This window comes from Pelodiscus sinensis, chromosome 12, assembly GCF_052426305.1.
Source record: "Pelodiscus sinensis isolate ZL-2025 chromosome 12, ASM5242630v1, whole genome shotgun sequence".
NCBI classification, from domain to species: Eukaryota; Metazoa; Chordata; order Testudines; family Trionychidae; genus Pelodiscus; species Pelodiscus sinensis.
The window spans coordinates 45,379,071-45,401,569 of record NC_143063.1 but is presented as its reverse complement, the minus strand read 5'-3'; the positions used below and the strand labels follow the sequence as shown (position 1 = coordinate 45,401,569).

The 22,499-nt window shown below is 44.2% G+C and overlaps 1 protein-coding gene across 1 annotated transcript; it reads right to left on the bottom strand.

Annotated features, from left to right (window-relative positions):
• Nucleotides 1-637: 637 nt before the first annotated feature.
• On the bottom strand, nt 638-22,465 carry EMC8 (ER membrane protein complex subunit 8). Its single transcript, XM_075939952.2, has 5 exons — nt 22,087-22,465; nt 12,230-12,306; nt 3,492-3,561; nt 2,857-2,951; nt 638-2,068 (listed from the first exon to the last, which is right to left on the bottom strand). Exons 1-5 carry the CDS (start codon nt 22,291-22,293, stop codon nt 1,909-1,911), a joined length of 609 nt encoding a protein of 202 aa, XP_075796067.1. The 5' UTR covers nt 22,294-22,465; the 3' UTR covers nt 638-1,908.
• Between the last annotated feature and the right edge of the window lie 34 nt (nt 22,466-22,499).

The following is a 22,499-nucleotide window of genomic DNA, read 5'->3' as shown; positions in this document are numbered from 1 at the left end:
CGTTTCGCAGGTTGTCAACTGGATTACAGTCTCACCTGTTCAGCAATGACCCATTCAGCATTTTACTTCCCCAATTGTCTGCTTCATCCTTCTCTAAAGTACTTTATTACTCTGAAATAAAGGGAGCACTAATTTCTGTAAGCCTCATTCACAACTATTACTTTAGAGTGGGATTTTGGTCTTAATTCTGATCCCATTGAAAACAATGGTAAAACTCCCAGTGACTTACATAGGAGCACAGCTAGGTCAACTTAAGAGTGGTTTTGAAAAATCTCATCCCTTACTTTTTGGGCACGTTTCAAAACCAGATCAGGCTTCAATAAATAAAAAAAAAAAATACAGCATCTGAATCATTGTGAAAGGGTTTTTTTTTTTTTGGCAGGGAACCTAGGAAAAGACTTTGAACAAACTATGCTGCAACTTATGTGTGTACTAAATACCTATTATGAACAAAACACCAAATTCTCTTCATTTCTGATCTAATTAAGACTTGAATTCAGGTCTTTCAAGGTCAGACAAATTTATGCTCTAACCTTACTATGCAGCCAATGACAATCTACTTATCTTGTGTTCCCCTCTCCTCCCTACCTCCTCTCTCCTCACCCAACCCCACCAAAGATGCCACAAAATATCTGACTGACATTCCCCACATCATCAAGTTTATTTTCAAGTGGTGGGGGACAAGCTACAATAGCAGTTGGTCAGCTAAAGCATTGTCCTTCCATTTGCTGTTACTGTTAGAAAGTGTTGAATGATATAAAATTAATCCTTTCATTAGGTACACCAGGTTAAGTTGTTACAAGTTCTATAGTAACATAGTTAAAAGAAAAACAGAAAGTAAGGTATAATGCCTTTGGGATACCTGGTACAAAATAATACATATAAAAATGACAAAGGAAATTCTGCTATAAAGGGTCCCCATCAACTGGTGAACTTTTGTTAGAAACAGATACTAATTAGAAAGATAGATTTAAGACAAACTAGAGTGTTTCAAGGTTTCTTTGATCCATATGCTAAAGACTGATCAGTTGCTTTTAATTTACATTTCAGGACTATCTGAATGGACAGTGTGCGAATCAGCTCAGAATTATGAGCATCTGTTTAAATAATCAAGATGGCATTTTACTCTTTGTTTTTTCAACTCTTACAGAGCCTTGCCGTTGAGTCAAAACCATTAATGTGCTCTAAATCCTTTTCACAGACCATAGAGTTAAGATTTGTTTTAAACTGTGGCTAGAACTATTTCTTAGGCAACAACTGAGGTTGTAGTTCCAGCATGGTTGGGAATCTCTGCAGCATTTGGGAATATTGCTTTCGGGATTTATTATTCTGCAGCTATGATATGCTAAACTTCTGCAGAACAAATACAATATGTGCACAGTGTATAATCTTTAGTAGTTAGCATTATTCTACTGCATCAATATAATGCCAGTTAAGAACTAGGTCAAAACACCAGTAACCACTGGATTTTGTTTACACACACACGTCTTAATGAATTTAAAAACCATCTCATCTAAGGACAAGATTCATTTTTGAAAGATGTGTCATAAATCTTTAAAAATTATTCTCTCTAAAGATTATAAAAGGTTAGTCAAAACTTTTTAATATGAACAATTTGGACAAACAGAAGCAGTTCTGGTTTTAAAGGTTATAGCAATAATCACTACAATTGGGAAGGAATCCACAAGGATGGCTGTTAACTGACAGTTTGTATTTCTTCTAAGGATTCTCATTAAAAAGATTTGACTGCTTATGGGCATGTTACCTTTTCCAAGTGACATGCCACTTTTTTAATCTGTTGGCGTTCCTCAGGTGGTTCTGAATATATTTCTATTTATAATCAAAAATATTTTTTAAAGTATCTTCAGCATAGTGGAAATGCCCATAAATCAGTCAGTAGAAGCCTCCCTAACATAGGTGTAGGACAGCTTTGTTGATCTCTGGGTTTGTCCAGTCATTCCGGATGTCATCTAGGTGATTATCGAAATCCACAAGGGTTTCATAGGATTTGCTGTCCAAGAGAGATGCAGCGATCCTCTGGGCTTCAGACCAGTCTTCACAATAATCACTAGAACATTAAAATAACAAGGTATTATTAGTCCCACAAGGAAAATAATCTCCATCAGATCTTTCAGTTAGAAAATAAGCCATTGCACGATGCAACATGGCTATAGATGAGAAGGCAGAATACTGACAAGAGTTTTGTTTTTATACGCTAAATGTTATCTGTCAACATTATGAAAAACAAAGTGTTTCCAAAGCATGGTCAATTACTGCCAGTTTTCAAAGACATTCTATATATTATGTTGTTCAAGTGTAAGATGACAATTTTGCTCCATATATAACACAAAGAAACATCTTTTGATCACAACCTAGACTAGGGATGTAATAGTATAGTTGATTAACCAATTAATTGATAAGCAAAAGCTTATAGGTTAATGCTATTGATGACACGCATTTTCCTCTCCCTTCCCTGCCCACCACTAATTTTTTTAGCAGGCTGGCCAGTAGCCCAGCTCAGTCCTGGCTCACATTGGGTCTGGGACCTACCCCTGCTGCGGCTCTGCATTTAAAGTGTATTAGGAGCCAGACAGGCAGGCAGCCTGGCTCAGTTCCAGCTCGTGCTGGGTCTGGGAGCTCAGACCCTCCATGGACAGGGGCTGCTGCCATCCCATGCTGCTGTAGACCAGCTCCTGCATGGCACCTCGTGCTGCTGCCTCGAGACAGTGGCTGCTGGCCCCACCTTTGGGGACTATAGAATAGTCGACTAACCGATAAAAGAATTCATGAGGTTACTCAACTATTCATTTAACCGATAATTAACATCCCTAGCGTAGATACAAACATATTACTCACAAATGTGGGTCTTTGCATCTCCATTTGTTTTCATGATGCTCATACACGTGAATGGCAGGTTCTATGCACTCCATCGTAAATTTTGTGTTATCCACCTAACATGCAAAAGAACAAATCATATTCTTTCCTTCAAGATCTCAAATAAAGAGGTGGTATAAAAATGATAGTGTGGTTTTGCACATAACAGCATCTTCCATTCACCTCCATTAATCCACCCACTCTTTCATCTCATTGCTGCTTTTGAAGTGCCAATTTTTAAACGCTCTAAAGTGGTTTTATTTAAACCACTAGCATTCCACTGTAGCCCATTGCTGCTGTTGCCCCACTGAGAATGTAAGCCATTATATCATGAAAGGCTTTGGAAGAATACACCTCTTTTACTCCCCCCAGCCAGACCGCAGCAAATCTTCCCATGACCGAGGAGGGCCAGAAGTAGGCTCCCCTTAGAACACAGCAACACAGTTCTGTGGGCCAAAGAGATGGCTTGAATACTCTGCAAGGAGTCCCCACAAGGCACTCTGACGACTCAGCAAGTTAATCATCACATTACTCGTAACAGAGCCAAGAAGTTAGATTTAAATGCTCATTCCAATATTGTGATTAAAATCAGAAAAGAGAGAAATGAAATTATATACCATTATGAGTGCTGGGTCATTAAAGCCCTCTGCAATCCTGGAGGCTACCTTTTCAGCAACCTGGTTTGGACTACAGAAGAAGGTCAAGTTAGTTGTACTATAGATTTCAGCTGAAACCAGCAGGAAATAGGGATGAGAAGAGACATGACAAAAACAGGGTAGTAAACAAAATATTAAACTGATACTATACTTGATCTAAGTCAGAAGGCTAAGAAAACACAAAAGTATCTCTCTTTTAGACATGATCTATATCTTAACTGTGTTCCAGCATAGACATGACATACATTGATTTTCATAAGGCTTTTGCTAGTCACATATGACATTCTCAAGAGCAAATCAGGAAAATGCAATCTAAATGAAAGCATCATAAGGTAGGTGACATAACGGGTTGGAAGACTGTACACCAATAGCAATGGTTTGCTGTCAAACTGTGAAGGTTTCTCTAGTGGAGTCCCAAATGGGTTAGTTCTGGATCTGGTTCTATTTAGTGTCTTCATTAATGACTTGGATACTAGAGTACAGAGTATGCTTAGAATGTCTGCAGGTGACACCAAACTTGGAGGGAGTCAAAGCACTTTGGAGGACAGAATTAGAATTCAAGAGAACATTGATAATTTGGAGAAATGGTCTGCATTCAATCAGATTTAATTTAATAAAGATAAGTGAAGTAGTAGCACTCAGGAAGGAAAAATCAAATGCACAACTACAAAATGAAGAATAACTGTCTACACGGCAATACTGCTGAAAAGCATGTGGGTTTATTGTGGATCATAAATGAAATATTAGTTGACAATGGGATGTAGTTGTGAAAAAGAAGTGTCCTATGCTATGTAAGACAAGGGAAGTAACTGCCCAACACTGTTCAGCACTGGTGAGGTCTTAGCTGGAGTACAGTATCCAATTCTGGGTGCTACACTTTAGGAAAGAAGTGGACAATCTGGAGATTGTCCAGAGGAGATCAATAGACATGATAAAAAGTTTTAGAAAACCTGACCTATGAGGAAACATTTAAAAATCTGAGCAAGTTTAGATTGGGGTGGGGGAGGGGCGAAGGAGGAGGAGTCTGAGGTGGACTTGATGATAGGACAACCCTTCAGATACTTAAGGGATGTTATAAAGAAGACAGGGTACGTCTACACTGCATCCCTAGTTCAGACTAGGGATGCAAATGGAGACGACCGAAGTAGTTAATGAAGCGGGGATTTAAATATCCCGCGCTTCATTAACATGATCTCGCCGGCGCGCTAGTTCGACTCACAGCTGATTCGAACCAGGAAGTGCGCGCCAGGACGCGTTAGTTTAGACTAAAGCCCTTAGTCCGAACTAATGTTACTCCTCATTTTTTGAGGAGTAATGTTAGTTTGGACTAAGGGCTTTAGTCCGAACTAACGCGTCCCGGCGTGCACTTCCTGGTTCGAATCAGCTGTGATTCGAACTAACGCGCCGGCGAGATCATGTTAATGAAGCGCGGGATATTTAAATCCCTGCTTCATTAACTACTTCGGTCGTCTCCATTTGCATCCCTAGTCCGAACTAGGGATGCAGTGTAGACGTACCCACAGGGATCAATTGTTCTACATAACCACCTAAGGCACAACAAAAAATAATGGGCTTAATCTGTAGCAAGGGAGATTTAAATATTTCTAACGATGAGGGTAGGTAAACTCTGGAATAGGCTTCCAAAGGAATCCCAAGCACTGAAGGTTTTTTAACAACAGACTAGATAAATACGTAAACTATTCTTGACTGGTGTATTTGGGCCTCTCTCAGAACATTCAGCAAGACTTGACTTCCCGAGATCTTTTCCAGCCCTACATTTCCATTTTTCTGCAGTAAATGCCTACTCAAACTTCATGTGGGTCCACCAAACTTCATGTGGATCCACCAGTTTGCATCCTCCAAACCCTCCCACCAGCTCAGGAATATCATGGCTATCTTTTGCTCCTTTTCCAAACTCTTGGAGACGGAGATTTCTAAATTTGCTCCCCCATCTATATCTCAAACTGATTCAATACCCAGGCCCACTATTCAGTGGATATCTTGATTTTTTTTACAAGATGCTAACGGTGACAGTCACTATGTGGTGCAAGGGTATTATCTTGGCCAACAAATTCATAAATTTAAAGTGAATATGTGCCTAATATTCCTCCAAATTATACAAGTGCATATAAATCACATTTTCTTGGAAGATCTAAGCCAGTGGTGGGGAACCTCAGGCTTAGGGGCCATATGTGGCCCCCAGCTTACCTGGATCTGGCCCTTTAGGCTCAGCATTGGGGAGCCTGTGCTGGTGCTCTAACCCCACCCCGCCATCCACCCATTGGGCTGGAGCACACAAAATCTACTAGCCTGGGCCCCTCTAGGCTCTGGTATGTAATGGGAATGTGGGGAGTGTCTTTCTCCTCAGTCAGGGGCTCCTCACTTGTATGTGGCCCCTGACTGATTTTTTCTGTGGGTCAGCGACCCCCAACCCAAAATAGGTTCCCCACCCTGATCTAAGTTATGTGCTCCTCTTTGTTTTGTAGAAGTCTTTAATGGATTTACTTTGTTCTAAATAATAAGCCAGGAATAGTGATCCTTAAACTTCCATTATGTGGGAAACTTCTACTACAGATCCTTTTGTATATCACCTTACCCCAGTGGTCTCCAACCTTTTTACACCCAAGATCACTTTTTAAGTGACAGACCAAGCCAAGATCTACCGCCCTTCCCCTTCCTTGAAGCCTCGCCCTCTCTATTCTCCTCCTCTCCACCACTTGCTATCCCCAATCCTTATACTGCTGCTTTTTTTTCCAATTCTTCTGTAGGAAGAGGTTTTCCCAACATTTGGCCTGTGTAGACTGGACCAAATGTCAGAAAAACCCCTTCGTTGGGACGCCCCCTTATTCCTCATGGAAAAAGGAATATAGGGGTGACCTAAAGAGCATGTTTGCTCCTCCACTAAAAAAAGTGGAAGAACAAATGCATCCCTAGATGCGGAAGAGTGTTTCTGAGATATCTCCAGAATCCTGAAAAACTCCTGCAGTCTGGCTGTACCTTCGCTGGGTTGAGACAGGATATGTAGGCTCTGGGGTGGGAATGAGGGATTTGGGTGTTGGAAGGGGTGAGAGGTGCAAGCTCTGGGAGGAAATCTGGATGCAGGAGGAGGTGGAGAAGGAGATGTTGGCTCTGGGAGGGGGCTCCAGGCCAGGCAGTGTTGGGGCACTAAGCAAGCCACAGGCTTGTGGATGTGAGGGTGCAGGAATTTGGGTTGGGGTATGTGAGGGGCTCAGGGCAGCGGGTCCCAGTGTATGATAGGCTCAGATCTAGGGTCTGGAGGAAGGGGGAGTGCAGGAGTGGTTGTGGCCAGATGGGGGCGTGGCCCCAATTGGGGGTTTGTTGGCCAGGCTTCATTTTTAAATAAAATACTATGTCAAACACAAAAAGTTTCTGCATTGTCTTTATTTATGAGAAGGGCAGGGAACCTTTCTTAAGTCAGGGGTCACTGACCCACAGAAAAATAAGATGGGAGCAGGGGACATGGTACTGGGGAGGGTGCTAGTGAGTGCTGGGGCAGGAAACAGGGTGCCAGCAGGGGCAGGAGAGAGGAAACAGGGTGTCAGGAGGCCAGGTTTCCGCAGCAGGGGGCAGAGTGCCAGCGGGGGACAGGTTTCTGCAGAAGGGGACAGGGTGCCGGGGGGGCGACAGGTTTCTTCAGCAGGGGGCAGGGTGCTGGGGGGGGGGCGACAGGTTTCTGCAGAGGGGGGGCAGGGGAACAGGTTTCTGCAGTAAGGGGCAGGGTGCCAATGGGGACTGGTTTCTGCAGCAGGGGGCAGGGTGCCAGGGGGGCAGATTTCTGCAGAGGGGGGCAGGGGGACAGAGTTCTGTGGCTGGGGGCAGGGGAGAGGGAACGGGGGGGGGGGGGGAGAAGGAGGGCGGGGACAAGGTTCGGGGGCAGGGAGTCCCCTACACCAGCCTTGGAGGGAAGCGCCATCGTGTGCCTCTGCCGGGCCTGACTCCCTCCTTCCACTGAGCAGGGAAGCCTCCGTTGCGCACTCCCTCTGGGGCCAATCCCTCCCCGCGCCCCGCAGAGGAAGGAAGCCCCATCGCGTGCCTCCGCCGGGCCTCACTCCTCCCCCCTCCTGCGGAGCAGGGAAGCCCGTTGCGCTCTGCCTCCGGGCCTGACCCCCCCCCTCCCGCAGAGAAGGGAAGACCCAGCGCGCGCCTCTGGGGACTTACTTGGTAAGTTCCCAGAACGCCAGGGAGCTGGGGCAAGGAAGTAGCTAGTGCATTTCCGGAACCCCCGGAAGTGACGCGCAGCTGTAGGACTTCCGTCCACCCTGCGGGAAGCTGCCACTACCTTCATTGTTGCTCAAGGTAGGTAGTGGGGCTTCTTGGGTGTGAGGGGAAATGGGGAGCCCAGAACACCTTGCGATCGACTGGTCGAGGCCTCGTGATCGACCAGTAGATTGTGATCGACTGGTTGGTGACCACGGCTTTACCCTCATTCTCAACATTCCAAATGCACAATTTCTCTGCAGTATCTTGAGTGCCTGGCTACATGGAACAAGTAGCATTAAAATAGTGTTCAGATGAAAAACTCACTTTGATGGGATAACTGTGTCTATTTAGGCTGTGGAGGAATGTAACTGTTTTGTAGATCTGCTATTTCTTTCTTTCGCCCTACATTTAGAGATTTAACATTTAATAGTTTCAAATCTCCCCTCACTGCCTACAGCAGTGTTTCTCAACCAGTGGCAGGAGTACTCTTAGGGGTACTCGAGAGAAGTCTGGGGAGTACATCAACACAACTGAAATTTGAAGAAAACTGAATTTTTGTTTTAAGTTTTACAGCGCTTTATTATTTTTGTACTTTTTACACCCAAAAATGTCATCACTTGCCTGGCTATGACTAAGTTGTTTAAATAAATGTGTTGCAATGTTAAAAAAAATGTTGTGTGTCTAAAAATTGTAGGTACTGGGGGTACTTAAATTTTTTTGTTTTGAAAAAGGGGTACCTTATAAAAAAAGGTTCAGAAACACTGGCCTACAGCAATTGCTGCTTTATTCTCTTCAGGTCACTCTGCAATTCAGTTACAGTGTCCTGTGTTTGCTTCTCCTTTAGTTTTGGTAGAGAAAAATCTGATCACAGCTGAATTTACCCTAAATAAAGCTGTGCTGAGTGCAAACATGCGTGTGTACGCATTTCAATTAAGTGGTCAAAAATACCTCTGCAAGTTCTTAAAATGTTCCAGACTGTGGCTATTATCAGAAAAATACATCACAACTTATGGCATTTTTCAGCAGATTCAATCTTGACAATGTGAAGGTCAACAGCAACATCTCCAAAAACGTATAGCGCCTCTAGCAAGCCATATGCACGAGCACACATAGTATTAAAGTACTGTGAAAGTAAATCTTTCCCCTTCCTTCCCAAATTTGTTATAATTAGTAGATTTCAAAGAAAATCTTTGCATCTAAATCATCACTGATAAAATGGTAAATTCTCAACTCCTGTGATAGCTTCAGAGACATGAGAATTTTTATTTGGAGATATCCCTCAAGACCAGAAAAGATTGTGCCAACAAAATTGCCTGAATAAATTAAAATGTTTTACTTAGAACAATATGTTAATATTGATTTAAAATGAAAAAATTTATGTTCTCTAATTAGTGTTACTACTGGATATGCTTAATGATATAATATGGGAAGAAAAAAATATTCAGGATACATTTGTAAACTTAAAATACAGTCCCTTAGGATGACTTTTATTGGTTATTTAATTAGCTGAATTAATGAGCGGGAAAACAGAATTACAGGCAGTCCCCGAGTTACGCGGATCCGACTTATGTCGGATCCGCACTTACGAACCGGGCTTTTCTCGCCCCGGAGGATGCGGGCGGCGGGACCGCCCAGACGCGTCGAGGTCCTGCCACCCTCGTCCTCCAGGGCGAGAAAAGCTGCTCCGCGTCGGACCCGGGCGGCAGGACCGCGGCGCGTCTCGGTCCCACCACCCGCGTCTCCATGGTCTGCTGGGGGGGGGGGAGCTCCCCCCCAGCAAACCAGGCTTTTCTCGGGACTCCTGGGGCAGAGCAGCTGGGGCGCTGCCGGTTGGTCCCGCAGCGCCGCTCTTTGGCGCTACTGGACCAACCTGGCAGCACCCCAGCTGCTCTGCCCCAGGAGTCCCCAAGTCAGCCGCTGCTGAAACTGACCAGCGGCTGACTACAGGAAGCCCGAGGCAGAGTTGCTCTGCCCCGGGCTTCCTGGAATCAGCCGCTGATCAGTTTCAGCAGCAGCTGACTTGGGGACTCCTGGGGCAGAGCAGCTGGGGTGCTGCCGGGTTGGTCCCCGCAGCGCTGAGGTGCGGCGCTGCGGAGACCTACCCAGCAGCGCCCCAGCTGCTCTGTCCCAGGCGTCCAGATTCAGCTGCTGTTGAAACTGATCAGCAGCTGATTCCAGGAAGCCCGGGGCAGAAAAACTCTGCCTCGGGCTTCCTGTAGTCAGCTGCTGGTCAGTTTCAGCAGCGGCTGAATCTGGATGCCAGTTCCAACAAGTACAAATTCGACTTAAGTACAAACCTACAGTCCCTATCTTGTACGTAACCTGGGGACTGCCTGGATAAGGCGAGGAAGGTAAGCACCTCCAGGCCCTTGAAATGGTTGGAGAGAGGATGGGATGGAAGCCAGATCCAAGGAGGAGATTGGACATATGGATTCCTTGGGAGTCAGCAGCAAGTGCCTGCTTTTGGAAGCACCCTCTTTGGAGATGAATGGGGCAGCATTGAGACAACACCCAGAAGAAGGCGCCATAGATGACTAACTGCATATGCATATGATCAGGGCTCAATGATCCCGACAAAAATCACTCGCCAGCCCCGCATTGCGCAGGCGCGAGACCAGCACCGCACATGCGCCAACCGCCGGTGAACGGGCGACTGGATTTGTCAAGCCCTGCATAGGATGACTCTCACAGATTTTGCATATGCATAAGATAGTAGATTTGAATGAGAGGGGAGCTACTATAATCAAAATTACCTTGCAGGAGGACCCCGGGTTTTTGTCTTGTCACCATTGGAGCACTGATCCGCATCAGCAGAACCCCAGCTCCACCTCTCCCCATCTAACTCACCTGACCAGTGCAGTTAGGGGGAATAACTATTGGTAACAACCAAGACAGAGTGTGCTTGTGTGTGAGTGTAATATATCATATGCATATGATAAATGTTGATTGCTATATGCATTACCAATAAATGTAGCGTTTTGCCTTATCCCTCTGAAAAGAGTCTATGCAGTACAACATTTATAGTGGACTTTTCTTTTAAAAAAGGATTTTAACATAGGAGTTAAAATGCTATAGTTAATTTATAGTGAGTGCATTTTGGGTAAAATTTACAAAAACAAGCATGAGTGAATTAAAAGCCTAAATTCTATTTTCAAAAGTGCATTATTAAATCCCACTGACTTTCACTGGGATTCAGATTCCTAAATAACTGCTGATTTTGAAAATTTTACAACTTGTTAAGAAAGAGTTTTCTTGGGGCAAGTAATGAGTAAGAAATTATGTCTGTGCTCTACTTATACGGTATACCATTGCAAGACAATTCCATGACTAAGGCTACGTCTAGACTACCCGCAGCATCTGAAAGATATGCAAATTAGGCATGGATTTGTATATCTTCTTCCAATCCCTTTTTTGGAAGAGGTTTTTTCAAAAAAGTCTAGATGGGGGTTTATGAAAGAACCCTATAAACCTCATTTTTTGAGGAATAAGGGTTCTTTAAAAAAAGGGGGGGGGGGATTTTGCGCGAAAAACCCCACCTAGACTGTTGTTTTCCCCCCAAAAAAAACCTCTTCCAAAAAAGGGATCGGAAGAAGATATGCAAATCTGTGCCTAATTTGCATATCTTTCAGAAGCTGCAGGTAGTCTAGATGTGCTTTAAGGGTATGTCTACACTACAGTTTTAAAACTTGAGGAATGTCCACACTGTAATTGTGTTCTTCCGCAAGAAAAATCGAAAGAACAGAGGGGTTTTTCTGGCATTGGTAATCCTCATTTTATGAGGAAGAAGCCTTTTTGTGAAAGAGCACTTTTGCAAAAAGGCATGTGTGGACAGGAAAGAGGGAGTTCTTTTGGAAGAAGACGAAGAGTAAAAAGCACAGGTGCCCTGGTGGCCATTCCATCCACAGCAATCACAGCTTACATGCGAGAGAGCATCTATTCAGTCTGGACGCTCTTTCGAAAAAGCAGATCACTTTTTCAATGCACTTTTGCAGTGTGGATGCTCTTTTGGAAGAAGTTCATTTGGAAGATCTCTTCCGAAAAACGCTTCTTCCAAAAGAAGCCAGTAGTCTAAACACAGCCTAAGTAGCAAAGAGATTCATTTAAAAAGGAAATTAAATAATGTGATACGAATTAAATCACTTCAAAAATGAGTTCCCCAAAGATCTATAGATTCATGAACAGATTCAAGTAAATACATCTGTGAATTCTAGTGATTTCCCTACTATCTAGTTAAATTGGCTAGCAATCACTGGAACATCCAAATGTTATATTCTATAACATTTAAAATATAGGAATAATTCTGGAAAAACTGAGGTTTGAGACTACACAAAAGACATTTCACAGATATCCAACAGTGACCATATGACAGTTGTCAAAGTCAAACAACATTCACAGATTGTGTGTGAACTATTCCAACAAAAATAATTGTGAAGTGTAGCATGAGTGTGTAAACAGGAGGAGATATTACAGCTACACACCTGGCATCTTTCATGCGCTCGTTAGCCTGGTAATATCCAGCGATCACGTAACTATTCTCTTTGCACCAAGAATCAATCTGAAAGAGTAATTTAAAGGATTATAAACCCAGAAAAAAAAAAAAAATCACACGAAACTACCAACAGGGATACCTCTTTCCTGAGGTTAAAATGGCAATTAAAGCTAATTGCTAATAACATTGTCCAAATGCTAATATTCTTAGCTACAACACAGGAAGAAACAAGTATTAAGGAATAAATATATAAAGCACTAATGAAATTATATTGAAGAACAAGAAGATATTGGAACTGTGAGGTACAGCCTGAAATTCAAACAACAGGATGTGTGCTGATGAGTCTTCAGTAACCACCAGCTTAGAATTTTAGGTCTCTGGCTATTTTCTGCTAGCATGTAGTTGGCAATGGGAAGTAGGACAATGTACAGGATGTGAGACTATAACCCCATTTCACAAGATAATGGCACCAATTTTGCTCAAAATAGTAGAAATTCACATAGTGTTAAAATATATACTTTGACATTATCGTATAAGGTTTATTTTAAAAAGCAACTGCTGCCTTTATTTTTAGAATTGAAAGATATGACACGAAATTCCGACCACTGTCTCATTCTTCTAACTCATCCCTGTTCCTAGAGAGATCTGTATTATTACAAGATTATTTTCCTTAATAGTTCACTTGTGAGGGTAATTAAACATTAGAACAATTTACCAAAGGATGATAGGTGGATTTTCCATCACTTGAAGTCTTTAAATCAAGATTGAACACCTTTCTAAAATATGCTGTAGTTCAACCACAAAACAGGCTTGATGCAGGAATTACTCAGTTAAATTCTATGGCCTGTATTATATAGGAGGAAGTATGAGATCTGTGGTTCTCAATCAGGGGTATATGGGAGAGTACAGAAGTCTTGCAGGGGATATGTCAACTGCCCAGTCTTAGATCAGGCTACATAAAAAGCAATACTGAAGTCAGTACAAACTAAAATTTCATAGAATGACTAGTTTATACTGGTCTATATATTATACATTGAAATGTAAGTACAATATATATTCCAATTGATTTATTTTATAATTACATGGTAAAAATGAGAAAGTAGGTGATTTTTCAATAACAGCATTCTGCAACACTTCTATATTTTTAAGTCTGATTTTGTAAGCAAGTAGTGAGGTACACAAGACAAATTAGACTCCTGAAAGGGGGACAGTAGACTGGAAAAGTTAAGAGTCACTGGACTAGAAGATCATAACACTCCCTTGTTCCATGAATAAAACATCACATATGCAAATACAAAAAAAAAAAATTACGAAAGCAACATAGTTATCTGAGTGAAAAGGACAAATTCAGGCCTTGTGTAAAGCAGGAAAAAACAACTGGAAAAAGAAATATATCAAGTCAGAATTTGGTCCTTCATCTCTGCAGTTTTGAAAATACACATTTACCATTCCTTTTGCTCACAATTAAGTCTATTAGGCTAGGCTGCTAGGATAATCCAAAAATGTGGGAGGTGGAGAAAACAGCTAGTGCGGTTCTCCCAGTTACTATGCAGTTTAAAAACCTAAACAGATTGATTAAAATGGATTCCAAAATATATCTGATGATGAACTCTGACATACTGCAAATCAAAACAGTTTCATACTTAGAAGAATAATTACAGTATTAAACTAAGCAGCAAAAAGCCATGTGAATAATCCCTCATCCACAGGGGATGACACGGATTTATATGTTTTATTAAAATGTCATCTTCTGGCATTGAAACAGCAGTTGGCCCTTAACTGAAGCAATTATAAAGTCCATTTTAAGGGTTTATGATTTCAGTTTTAATTGCTAGTGGACTGAAACATTGGCACTGAAGCCAACAACCGTGATACAAATTTACTTTAAAATGGAAACTATCAATTTAAAAATTACAGTTGTCTGACATTTTTTCTGTCTACATTAGTGAAAACAATTTCAAAACAAGTTTATTATTTGACTGTTTCCTTTTTAAAGTAAACTTGCAGCCAGTGAACATTTTTTTCCTATAAAATAAAGATTAACTTTGAACTTAACAGCCATTTTGCTAGATTTACACTAGCACTGTTCATTAAATATCACTGTGGTGATAACACCAATGATAACCCCAGCATCTACCAACGTTTCTACCCCTTGTCTGATCAGAGCAGACCAACATGAGACAAGTGATAAAAATACCAATACCTAGCTCTTCTATAGTGCTTTTCACCTGTGGATGTCCAAGTGCTCTACAAAGGTAAAAATGCTAGTGACCAGTATACCCAGGGGCAGGGGTGGACGTAGGTCGGATCCAGTCCACTAGGTTAGTCCCTGGCAGGCACCCACCACTGTATATCTGTGTCTCCACAGGTATGGGTGACCACAGCTCCAGCTGGCCACGGGTTGCTGTTCCCAGCCAAAGGGAGGTGCAGGAAGTTGTGTCCCAGTCAGTACTGCTTCCATTGGTCTGAATGGCAATCTGCGGCCAACAGGAGCTGCGATTGCCAGTACCTGCAGAGGTAAATATAGTGGCAGCATCCTACCAGGGGCTTACCCTCCGAACCAGCACCATTTTACTGCCCACCCTCCCCAACGGGTAGATCCTCAGCTTGTCACAGCTCCACTAAAATCAGCTTACTCTTGCCAAGGGTCTCCCCCCAGAGCTTCTATCATTGCTACCAGCAGAGGAGCTGCACCCACAGTAATGTAATCATGGAGAATTTCAAGAGATCTGCAAGTACAGACAAGGCCTGAGTGTATAGGCAGTTTCTCTGATGCTCATGTACAACCAGTCAGTGGAGAGTAACTGCATTGCAGCCGGAAAAAGAGGTTGTTTTTTTTTTCAAAAGGAAAATGTGGTTGTAAAACTACAACTGGCTGGGAGAGCCAAAGGCTGTATCTGAAACTTTTTGTAACGTATTTAAAAAAAAACCCTTGATTTCAAATTCAAAACAAATGTGCAAGTTAAGAACAGTAAAACTTTATTCCTTCCAATCCTCTTGCTGAAAAAGCTTTGTAAACACTATGAATGTTTCCATTAGAGCTGTTGTGACCACAGGAGCTACTGGCTCAGTACACACTCCTTTCCCAATGTGTACTTTGAAACTGAGCTAGGACATCATTTCAAGTATCTTTTTATATCAACAGGATTTTTTTTTTTTTTGGTATTCCTTTAATACTCTTTTTCAGAACTTTTTTTTTTTTAATTAACAAGGCTGGCACTGCAAATGAAAATGTACCCTCTAAACTAAGAATTGTATTTGGAAAATATTAACTCAATTTGATGCTCATGCATAACTCAGAAAACAATGGGAGTTTTTGTTCTCTGAGGACCGAATACTAAAAATCCTCATTCGGACAAACCGTTCATTCACCTCAATGGTAATTATATATCCCCAGGAAGAGCTTATAGTACAGGTTGAACCTCTCTTGTCTCCGGCCTGACATGATTGTAGTTAGTCAGATGTTCACTTACCACAAAGTTTATTTACAGCCACCAGTCCTGGCTCTCAGTGTTCTGTGCTATTATTTAGCTCTAATTTACCCCTAAATGTCTTCTAAGAGCCCAGTAAGCAAAGGCAATGTTAGTAGGTAATAGTGATGTTAATGAATGGTTAATTAGCTAATTGAGTAGTCAATGGAATTTCCATCAACTACTTGATTAGTCAATAAGGGGAGGGGAGGGCACTCACTACTGCCGCTGTAGCTCTGTATTTTAAATGTAGTAAGAACTGCCATGGACTGCTGTGGTTTTGCCTCTTCTGCCCCGCCCACGCTGCCCCGCAGATATGGTAATGAGGGAACCGGCTTTTAAGCCACCTCCCCACAACACTGCCTCCTGCTTCACCTCCCCCATGCTGCCTCTGATAAAGAGGTAGCAGGGTGGGGGATGGGATTGGGGAAATAGCAGAAGCCAGCATAAAGCAGGAACCCCCTAGCACCGTCTCCATGATGAGGGGCAGGAGGGGGGGCGGTGCGGAGGGAAGGCAGAGCCGCAGCGATCCCGGAGCTGGCGTGAGCTGGGACTGCTTAGTCCCAGCTCTTGCTGCTTCTGGGAGCTAACCCTTGTGTAGCTCTGCACTTTAAATGTAGTATGTTTATTAGGTAGTTGACTACTCACAACCCTAGTTGGTAATGCTGCTAGACAATATTGACCTCCCACAGTTCCACAAATTCTCTGGTTTGGCACCACAGTACTATGGTTCTGAGGATACTGGACTGGAGAGGTTCAATCTGTAATAGGCCCTGAAAAAGATACATTCCTCATTAAATTAAACCAATGCTTCAAGACGCTTTGGATAGCGAATTGTTTCTGGAAAAGAACATCAACCTTTACTGCATGAACATCATTGATTTGTTCACTTAAGATGGCTCCTTAACTCAGGGCTTCCCTTGTATTCACTTTTACTACATTACATGCAAAAGAGCCTCCATTTAAAAAGCCACAGTAATACATTGTTAGCTCTGAGCAGTTACACAAATACTAAGTCTGTGCACAGACAGAGCAAAAGGCTTTGAGCTCAAGACCTGTAATTTGCAACCCATCTTCATGATCTTATATTAGAGCTTGCAAAAACTGATTCACTGAGGAAGTCAGAGATTTCACGTGTTTTGATTTTAAAAATTTATAACTAAAGTACAAATGAAAAGTAGCAAAAATTCAATAATTTCAGGATTTTAAGGATTCTTAAGTCACATGACATACTAATATTTCAATTTTTTGGCCGTGTAAAGATTAAAATCCAGATTTTGTAATGAGCTTCACACATGGACCTCTTAATGGTCAGGGTCCAATTCTGGATTGAAAAAAAAAATCTTCCATCAATTCTTATGCCTTTTCAAGTACTTGAATCCTGTAATTACACTGTGTCTCACTTTTCCCCAGGTCTCAAAATAAAAAACCTTTAAACAGTAAAATGTTTGGCACAGCAGTCCCTGTATGTAGAGCATGGTTACAAATTCAGGGTTTTAAGCCATAAAGCTCATAGGTGTTTTGTTTAGTTAAAAAACTTGGAAGCTACTTGCCCACATAGGAAACCCACTGAAGTCAGCTGTGTTCAGTGGGGCCACAGCAATCTCCCTGCATGCTATGCATTGTAGGATCAGGATATAAGAAAACAAGGGCCTCTCCTAACTGCTTAGAATCTTAACTCTAGAAAAACAATGCTTCAGATACATGCCAAATATTAAAACACACCACTGCACTTGGGAGGTCTTACACACTCTAAAGCAGTGGTCCTCAACAGGGATATGAAAGGCTAACTTAAGCATCACCCTTTGTATGTGCTGCTTACCAGTTCTGGTTAACCATTAACCGGTGAGGGCTGAAGCAGCCCCACCTGCTGCAGGTAGTAAGGATGTTAACTAGTGATTAATTTACTATTCAATTAATTTACTTACTCGACTAGTCGATAAGTACCTCCGTGTTCCGCCTTTGAAATGTACAAGAGCCCCCAAGAAGTCCTGCTGACTCCAAGCTCCATATGGGTGCTTGTGCATTTCAAAGTGGAAGCACCCGCATGGAGCCTGGGGTCAGTGCGGGACTCAGAGTCCCGTGCTGGCCTCAGGCTCTATGCTGTGTTTCCTCTTTGAAATGCACAAGAGCCCCTGATGGAGACTCCTGTACATTTCAAAACTGGCACTCAGCAGGGAGCCCAGGCTCCACCAGAGAGTCCCCAGCTGATCCCGGGCTCCACCCAGCACTGCAAAGCAGCAGTGCGCACTGATTGACTACCCTATCGACTATCCGATAAGCATTTGCTTATCAGATAGTTGACTAGTCATTTACATCCCTAGCAGGTAGGGGATTGCTCCAGCCCTGCAGGTGTCCTGCCATGGATGGGCTGCTATGGTCAGCAGTCCCCATCTGCGGCAAGCCCGGGCACCCTCCCTGCCCTCGGCAGGGGCTGCTCCAGCTAGGGAGATGCTCCAGCCCAGCCCCACAGTCTCCCAGAATGGCTGGAGCACCAGTGCTAGTTCCTCACTGGGGGGGGGGGGGGGGCGGGGCGCAGATCTGGCCTGGCTGGGGAAGAGAAAATGACTCTGCATGCTGCTGTACCCCTTCCTTCCTGGCTGGGGAAATGGCAGCACAGGGAACTAGCCTGGAGACTTTCCCCCACTGCTCCCATTGACTGGAATGGCAGCCAGTGGGATCAGTGGGAGGCATGGAGTCATGTGCGTCTGATGAGCTGCGCAAGGTAAACGCTCCCCCCATCTTTCTTACGCACCCTCCCTCATGCCCAGACCATGCAACTCCACCCTGTTCCTGCACCCTACCACCCACGCAGAGCCTGCACCCCCAGCAAGCCTAGCTATTCCTATGAACTGTGTCTCATCATTAGAAACAATTTCCCCACAGATCAGAGCACAGCAACTCAAAAGTGCCAGTGGACCCTGTCAGAACAACAGTTGCAAAACCTGCAGATATATTTCCCTTACTACAATGATCAACATCCACTCACAATACATATTTCAAGATCCATGGGTCCCACACATGCATATCACACCATATGATGTACCTCACACAGTAGGGCTACTCAACTTTGGAAGCCCTGGGGGCCATAATGATACTCACAAAAACATGCTGATGGCCGCAACTTAAGTGCGATTGCATATACATGCAAATAGCTTCTTTCACACTAATGGGCTTTAATACAAAGAATAAGGCAAGACTACACAACACGCAGGCCCCATTTAAGTAAGTTCTGCTGATATTAATAAAATGCAATTTCCCAATTTCCACCCACATGACAGCACTTTTAATGAGCAATGACAGTCCAGGAATTTAACTACTAAAATGCATATCAACATGCATAAGACATTAAATGGACTGCTTCTTTGTTTTGGTTCCCACCCACAGGCCACATTTTGAGCCCCACATAAGCCCAATCCACATGGGCCATGTGTTGAGTAACCCTGTCATGCAGTGTACCAAGTGCTTCAACAATTAAGCAAGAAATGAGTCAATCACTACACTCTCAAACTCACACAGAAAACCACACCACCTATGTGTGAACACATTTCACAAAACTATCACTCTATATCTGACCTCTCATTTCTCATCCTCAGAAGAAATCTACACAACATCTTCAAAAGATGAGCATGGGTCAAATTAATAACTCTTCTAGACACTAAGAAACATGGACTGAATAGAGAGATTGTTGTAATAAACCACAAATCCAATCTGTATAACCCATTCACTCCCTTCCCCATAATATTGGCCACTTCCCCTTGAATGGTCCCTTGCAATTTATAACAACTACTTATTTTCTATTTCTTTCTTTCTTTCAGCTGTGACACTTTCAGGTATGTTTACAAAATAAAGAAAAGCCCACAGCTTGCCTGTGACAGCTGTCTCAAGCTGTGAGGCTGATTCATAGCTGTGTGGACTTTTAGGCTTAGGCTGGAGTGCTGCATGTTTTGTTTTTGTTATATAGACATACCCTACACTGAAAGCTTGTTTCACACTAAAAAACCCGGTCCTTGTCTCCCTGTCTACACTACATGGCTCCGTCAACGGAACCATGTAGATTTGTTTATTGGGCAAAAGGAAATGAAGCGGCGATTTAAATAATCGCCGCTTCATTTAAATTTAAATGGCTGCTGCACTGAGCCGACAAACAGTTGATCAGCTGTTTGTTGGCTCAGTGCGGTAGTCTAGACGCTCCGCGGTCGACATCAAAGCCCTTTGCCGACTGCCCCGGTAAACCTCATCCCACGAGGAATAACGGGGTGGTTGACAAAGGGCTTTGATGTCAACCGCGGAGCGTCCAGACCAGCGCGCTGAGCCGACAAACAGCTGATCAGCTATTTGTCGGCTCAGCGTGGCAGTCATTTAAATTTAAATGAAGTGGCGATTATTTAAATCACCGCTTCATTTCCCTTTGCCTACAACCCTAATCTACATGGCTCCGTCGATGGAGCCATGTAGTCTAGACACAGCCCCTAAGAATTACCTACCTTGATTTAAAATGCCATTTGTAGCATATAGTGTACACAAATTTTAACACCTATTTACAACATGACTAGGTAAACCAATTTAAGAGGTAAACTTAAAAAACAACAAATAGTCTGGTAGCACTTTAAAGACTAACAAAACATGTAGATGGTATCATGAGCTTTCGTGGGCACAGCCCACTTCTTCAGATGTGTAAGAGATGTTTCACTGGAAACTAAGTGGTGGTAACATCATTTTTAAAAGCCTAGTCCCCCCACCCCTTAGTCTAGGGGGCAGACCTTATAATAATAATAATATATGGAGATCTTCCTACCTCACAGAGCTGGATGGGACCTTGAGAAGTAATTGAGTCCAGTCTGCTGCCCTCATGGAAGAACCAAGTACCATGCCTAAGATTTGCCCCAGATCCCCAAATGGCCCCCTCAAGGATTGAACTTAGAACCTGGATTTAGCAGGCCAATACTCGAACCACTGAACTATCCCTCCTCCCCATTAGCTACATAGAAAAATTAAATCAGTAAAAGCTAAGGTGTGACTTTAAAGCAATCTAGACATATCTGGATAACCCTCTGCCTGCCTTTTCAGTTTCCTAGCTCTTTGGAAGGCATAAACTAGAATAAGTGTGTCCATTTGGGGAATTATGCTGTTATAATTATATTGCTATCACTGTGAACTTCCTCTTAAAGACAGTCTACACTAGCAAAATAGAAGCTGTACTTCTCAGCTGGGGCTGTTTTCACCAGCCAAAAACTGTAGTGCAGACAGCACAGAGCTACCAGTTCTGACGCAGTAGCCACTATAGTGGTTACTGCTACAGTGAAACAGTCACAGACAACTGGCCAAATAGCCACATTGTTCAAGCCAACTAGTCACACTCAACCAGCCAAATAGCCACATGTGGCTAACATGTTGGACACCACAGGCGTAGAGCATCTGTCTGTAGGAAACCTTACTACAGCTCCAAACCACAAGCCCTTCGGCGAGGCAGAGTCTGCGTCTCTCTCTTGCCCTCACAGTTCTCTTGGGCTATGTCTACACTGGCTGACTCTTGTGCAAGAAGACGTCCACACTACCATGTGCTTTTGCGCAAGAGCATCCACGGCAGTGTGGACGCTCTCTTGCGCAAGAAAGCTTTGAAGGACCTTGTAGCCATAGGGCTTTCTTGCGCAAGAAACCCCTGCTGTGCGTCCACAGTGCCCTCTTGCGCAAAACGGCGTACACGTGTTAGAAAAGAGCATAGCGCTTGCGCAAGAAGCCCTGTCTTCTGACACCGAACTGTCAATCTTCTTGCGCAAGAGCAGGCGGGCAGTGTGGAGGCTCTGCGGAAGAACGGCTGTTCTTGCGCAAGAACCCGCCAGCGTAGACACAGCCCTGGAGTGCTAGACAAGTGAAGTAACTGAGGCACCCGCTTCAGTGATTTCCCCTCTCCTGCCCCCCCCCACCCCATACGTGCGGGAAAGCGGAAAGGAAAAAAGAACGGGCAGCTCTACCTGGCCGCACGACAGTTTTTGGCTGGTGAAAACTGCCCCAGCTGAAAAGCACCGCGTCTGTTCAGCTAGCGCAGACCGTCTACACGAGGAAGTCCAGGGTGATATAATTACGTCGCTAACAGCAGAATTCCCCAAGCGGCCTCTGAGGAGCTGTTTGTTTTGGGGCCGTGCAGTAAAGCGGTTTCTGTCTTGGTAGGCTTGTGCGGACACCCAGGCGAGTCTTTTCCCTTTCCCGGGGGGGGGGGGGGGGAGGAGGGGTTTGTCTCTCCACACCTGGGCTCTACGCCCGGAACTGCCCCTTTTCTGACACGCGGGGGAGGGGCAGAAATCACGGACGCGGGTGCCTCAGTTTCCCCCCCCCCCCGTGCCCAGCGCCCCCGGGGAGCCGACAGGCCCCTTACCAGCGTCAGCGCCACCTCCAGCATGGGCGCCAGGGCCAGGGTGCCGTGGAAGAGGGGGATGCAGTCCACGAAGAGGGCGTGGGGCTGCGGCTCCCTGCGGGGCGCGGGCGGCGGCTTCTCGGCCACCAGCAGCCCGTTGACGGCGCAGTGCGGGTACTTGGCTCCGTGCAGCACCATCTTGCAGTAGGCCTGGGTGGTCAGCTTCATCCTGGGGCGCCCCGCTCCGCCCGCCTCCCCTCACGGGGTGGGGTGGGGGAGGGGACGCGGCGGTTTCTCCGCGCAGCCCCCCCTCAGACGCCGGCGCGCGCCCCACGCGACACCCGCTCGCGGCCGCCAAGCGCTTCCGAGCTGCCGCCAAGCGCCGCCGTCGCAAAGCGCCTCGGAGCCAGCGACGCCGCCGACATCCCACAGTG

What these genes read in the sequence shown, in the direction of transcription:
- EMC8 (XM_075939952.2), bottom strand. Translation starts at nt 22,293, where the DNA reads ATGAAGCTGACCACCCAGGCCTACTGCAAGATGGTGCTGCACGGAGCC. An exon ending in TGGAGGTGGCGCTGACGCTG is followed by an intron (nt 12,307 to 22,086) that starts GTAAGGGGCCTG and finishes TTACTCTTTCAG; the next exon opens with ATTGATTCTTGGTGCAAAGA. An exon ending in AGATGCAAAGACCCACATTT is followed by an intron (nt 2,069 to 2,856) that starts GTGAGTAATATG and finishes TTAATGTTCTAG; the next exon opens with TGATTATTGTGAAGACTGGT.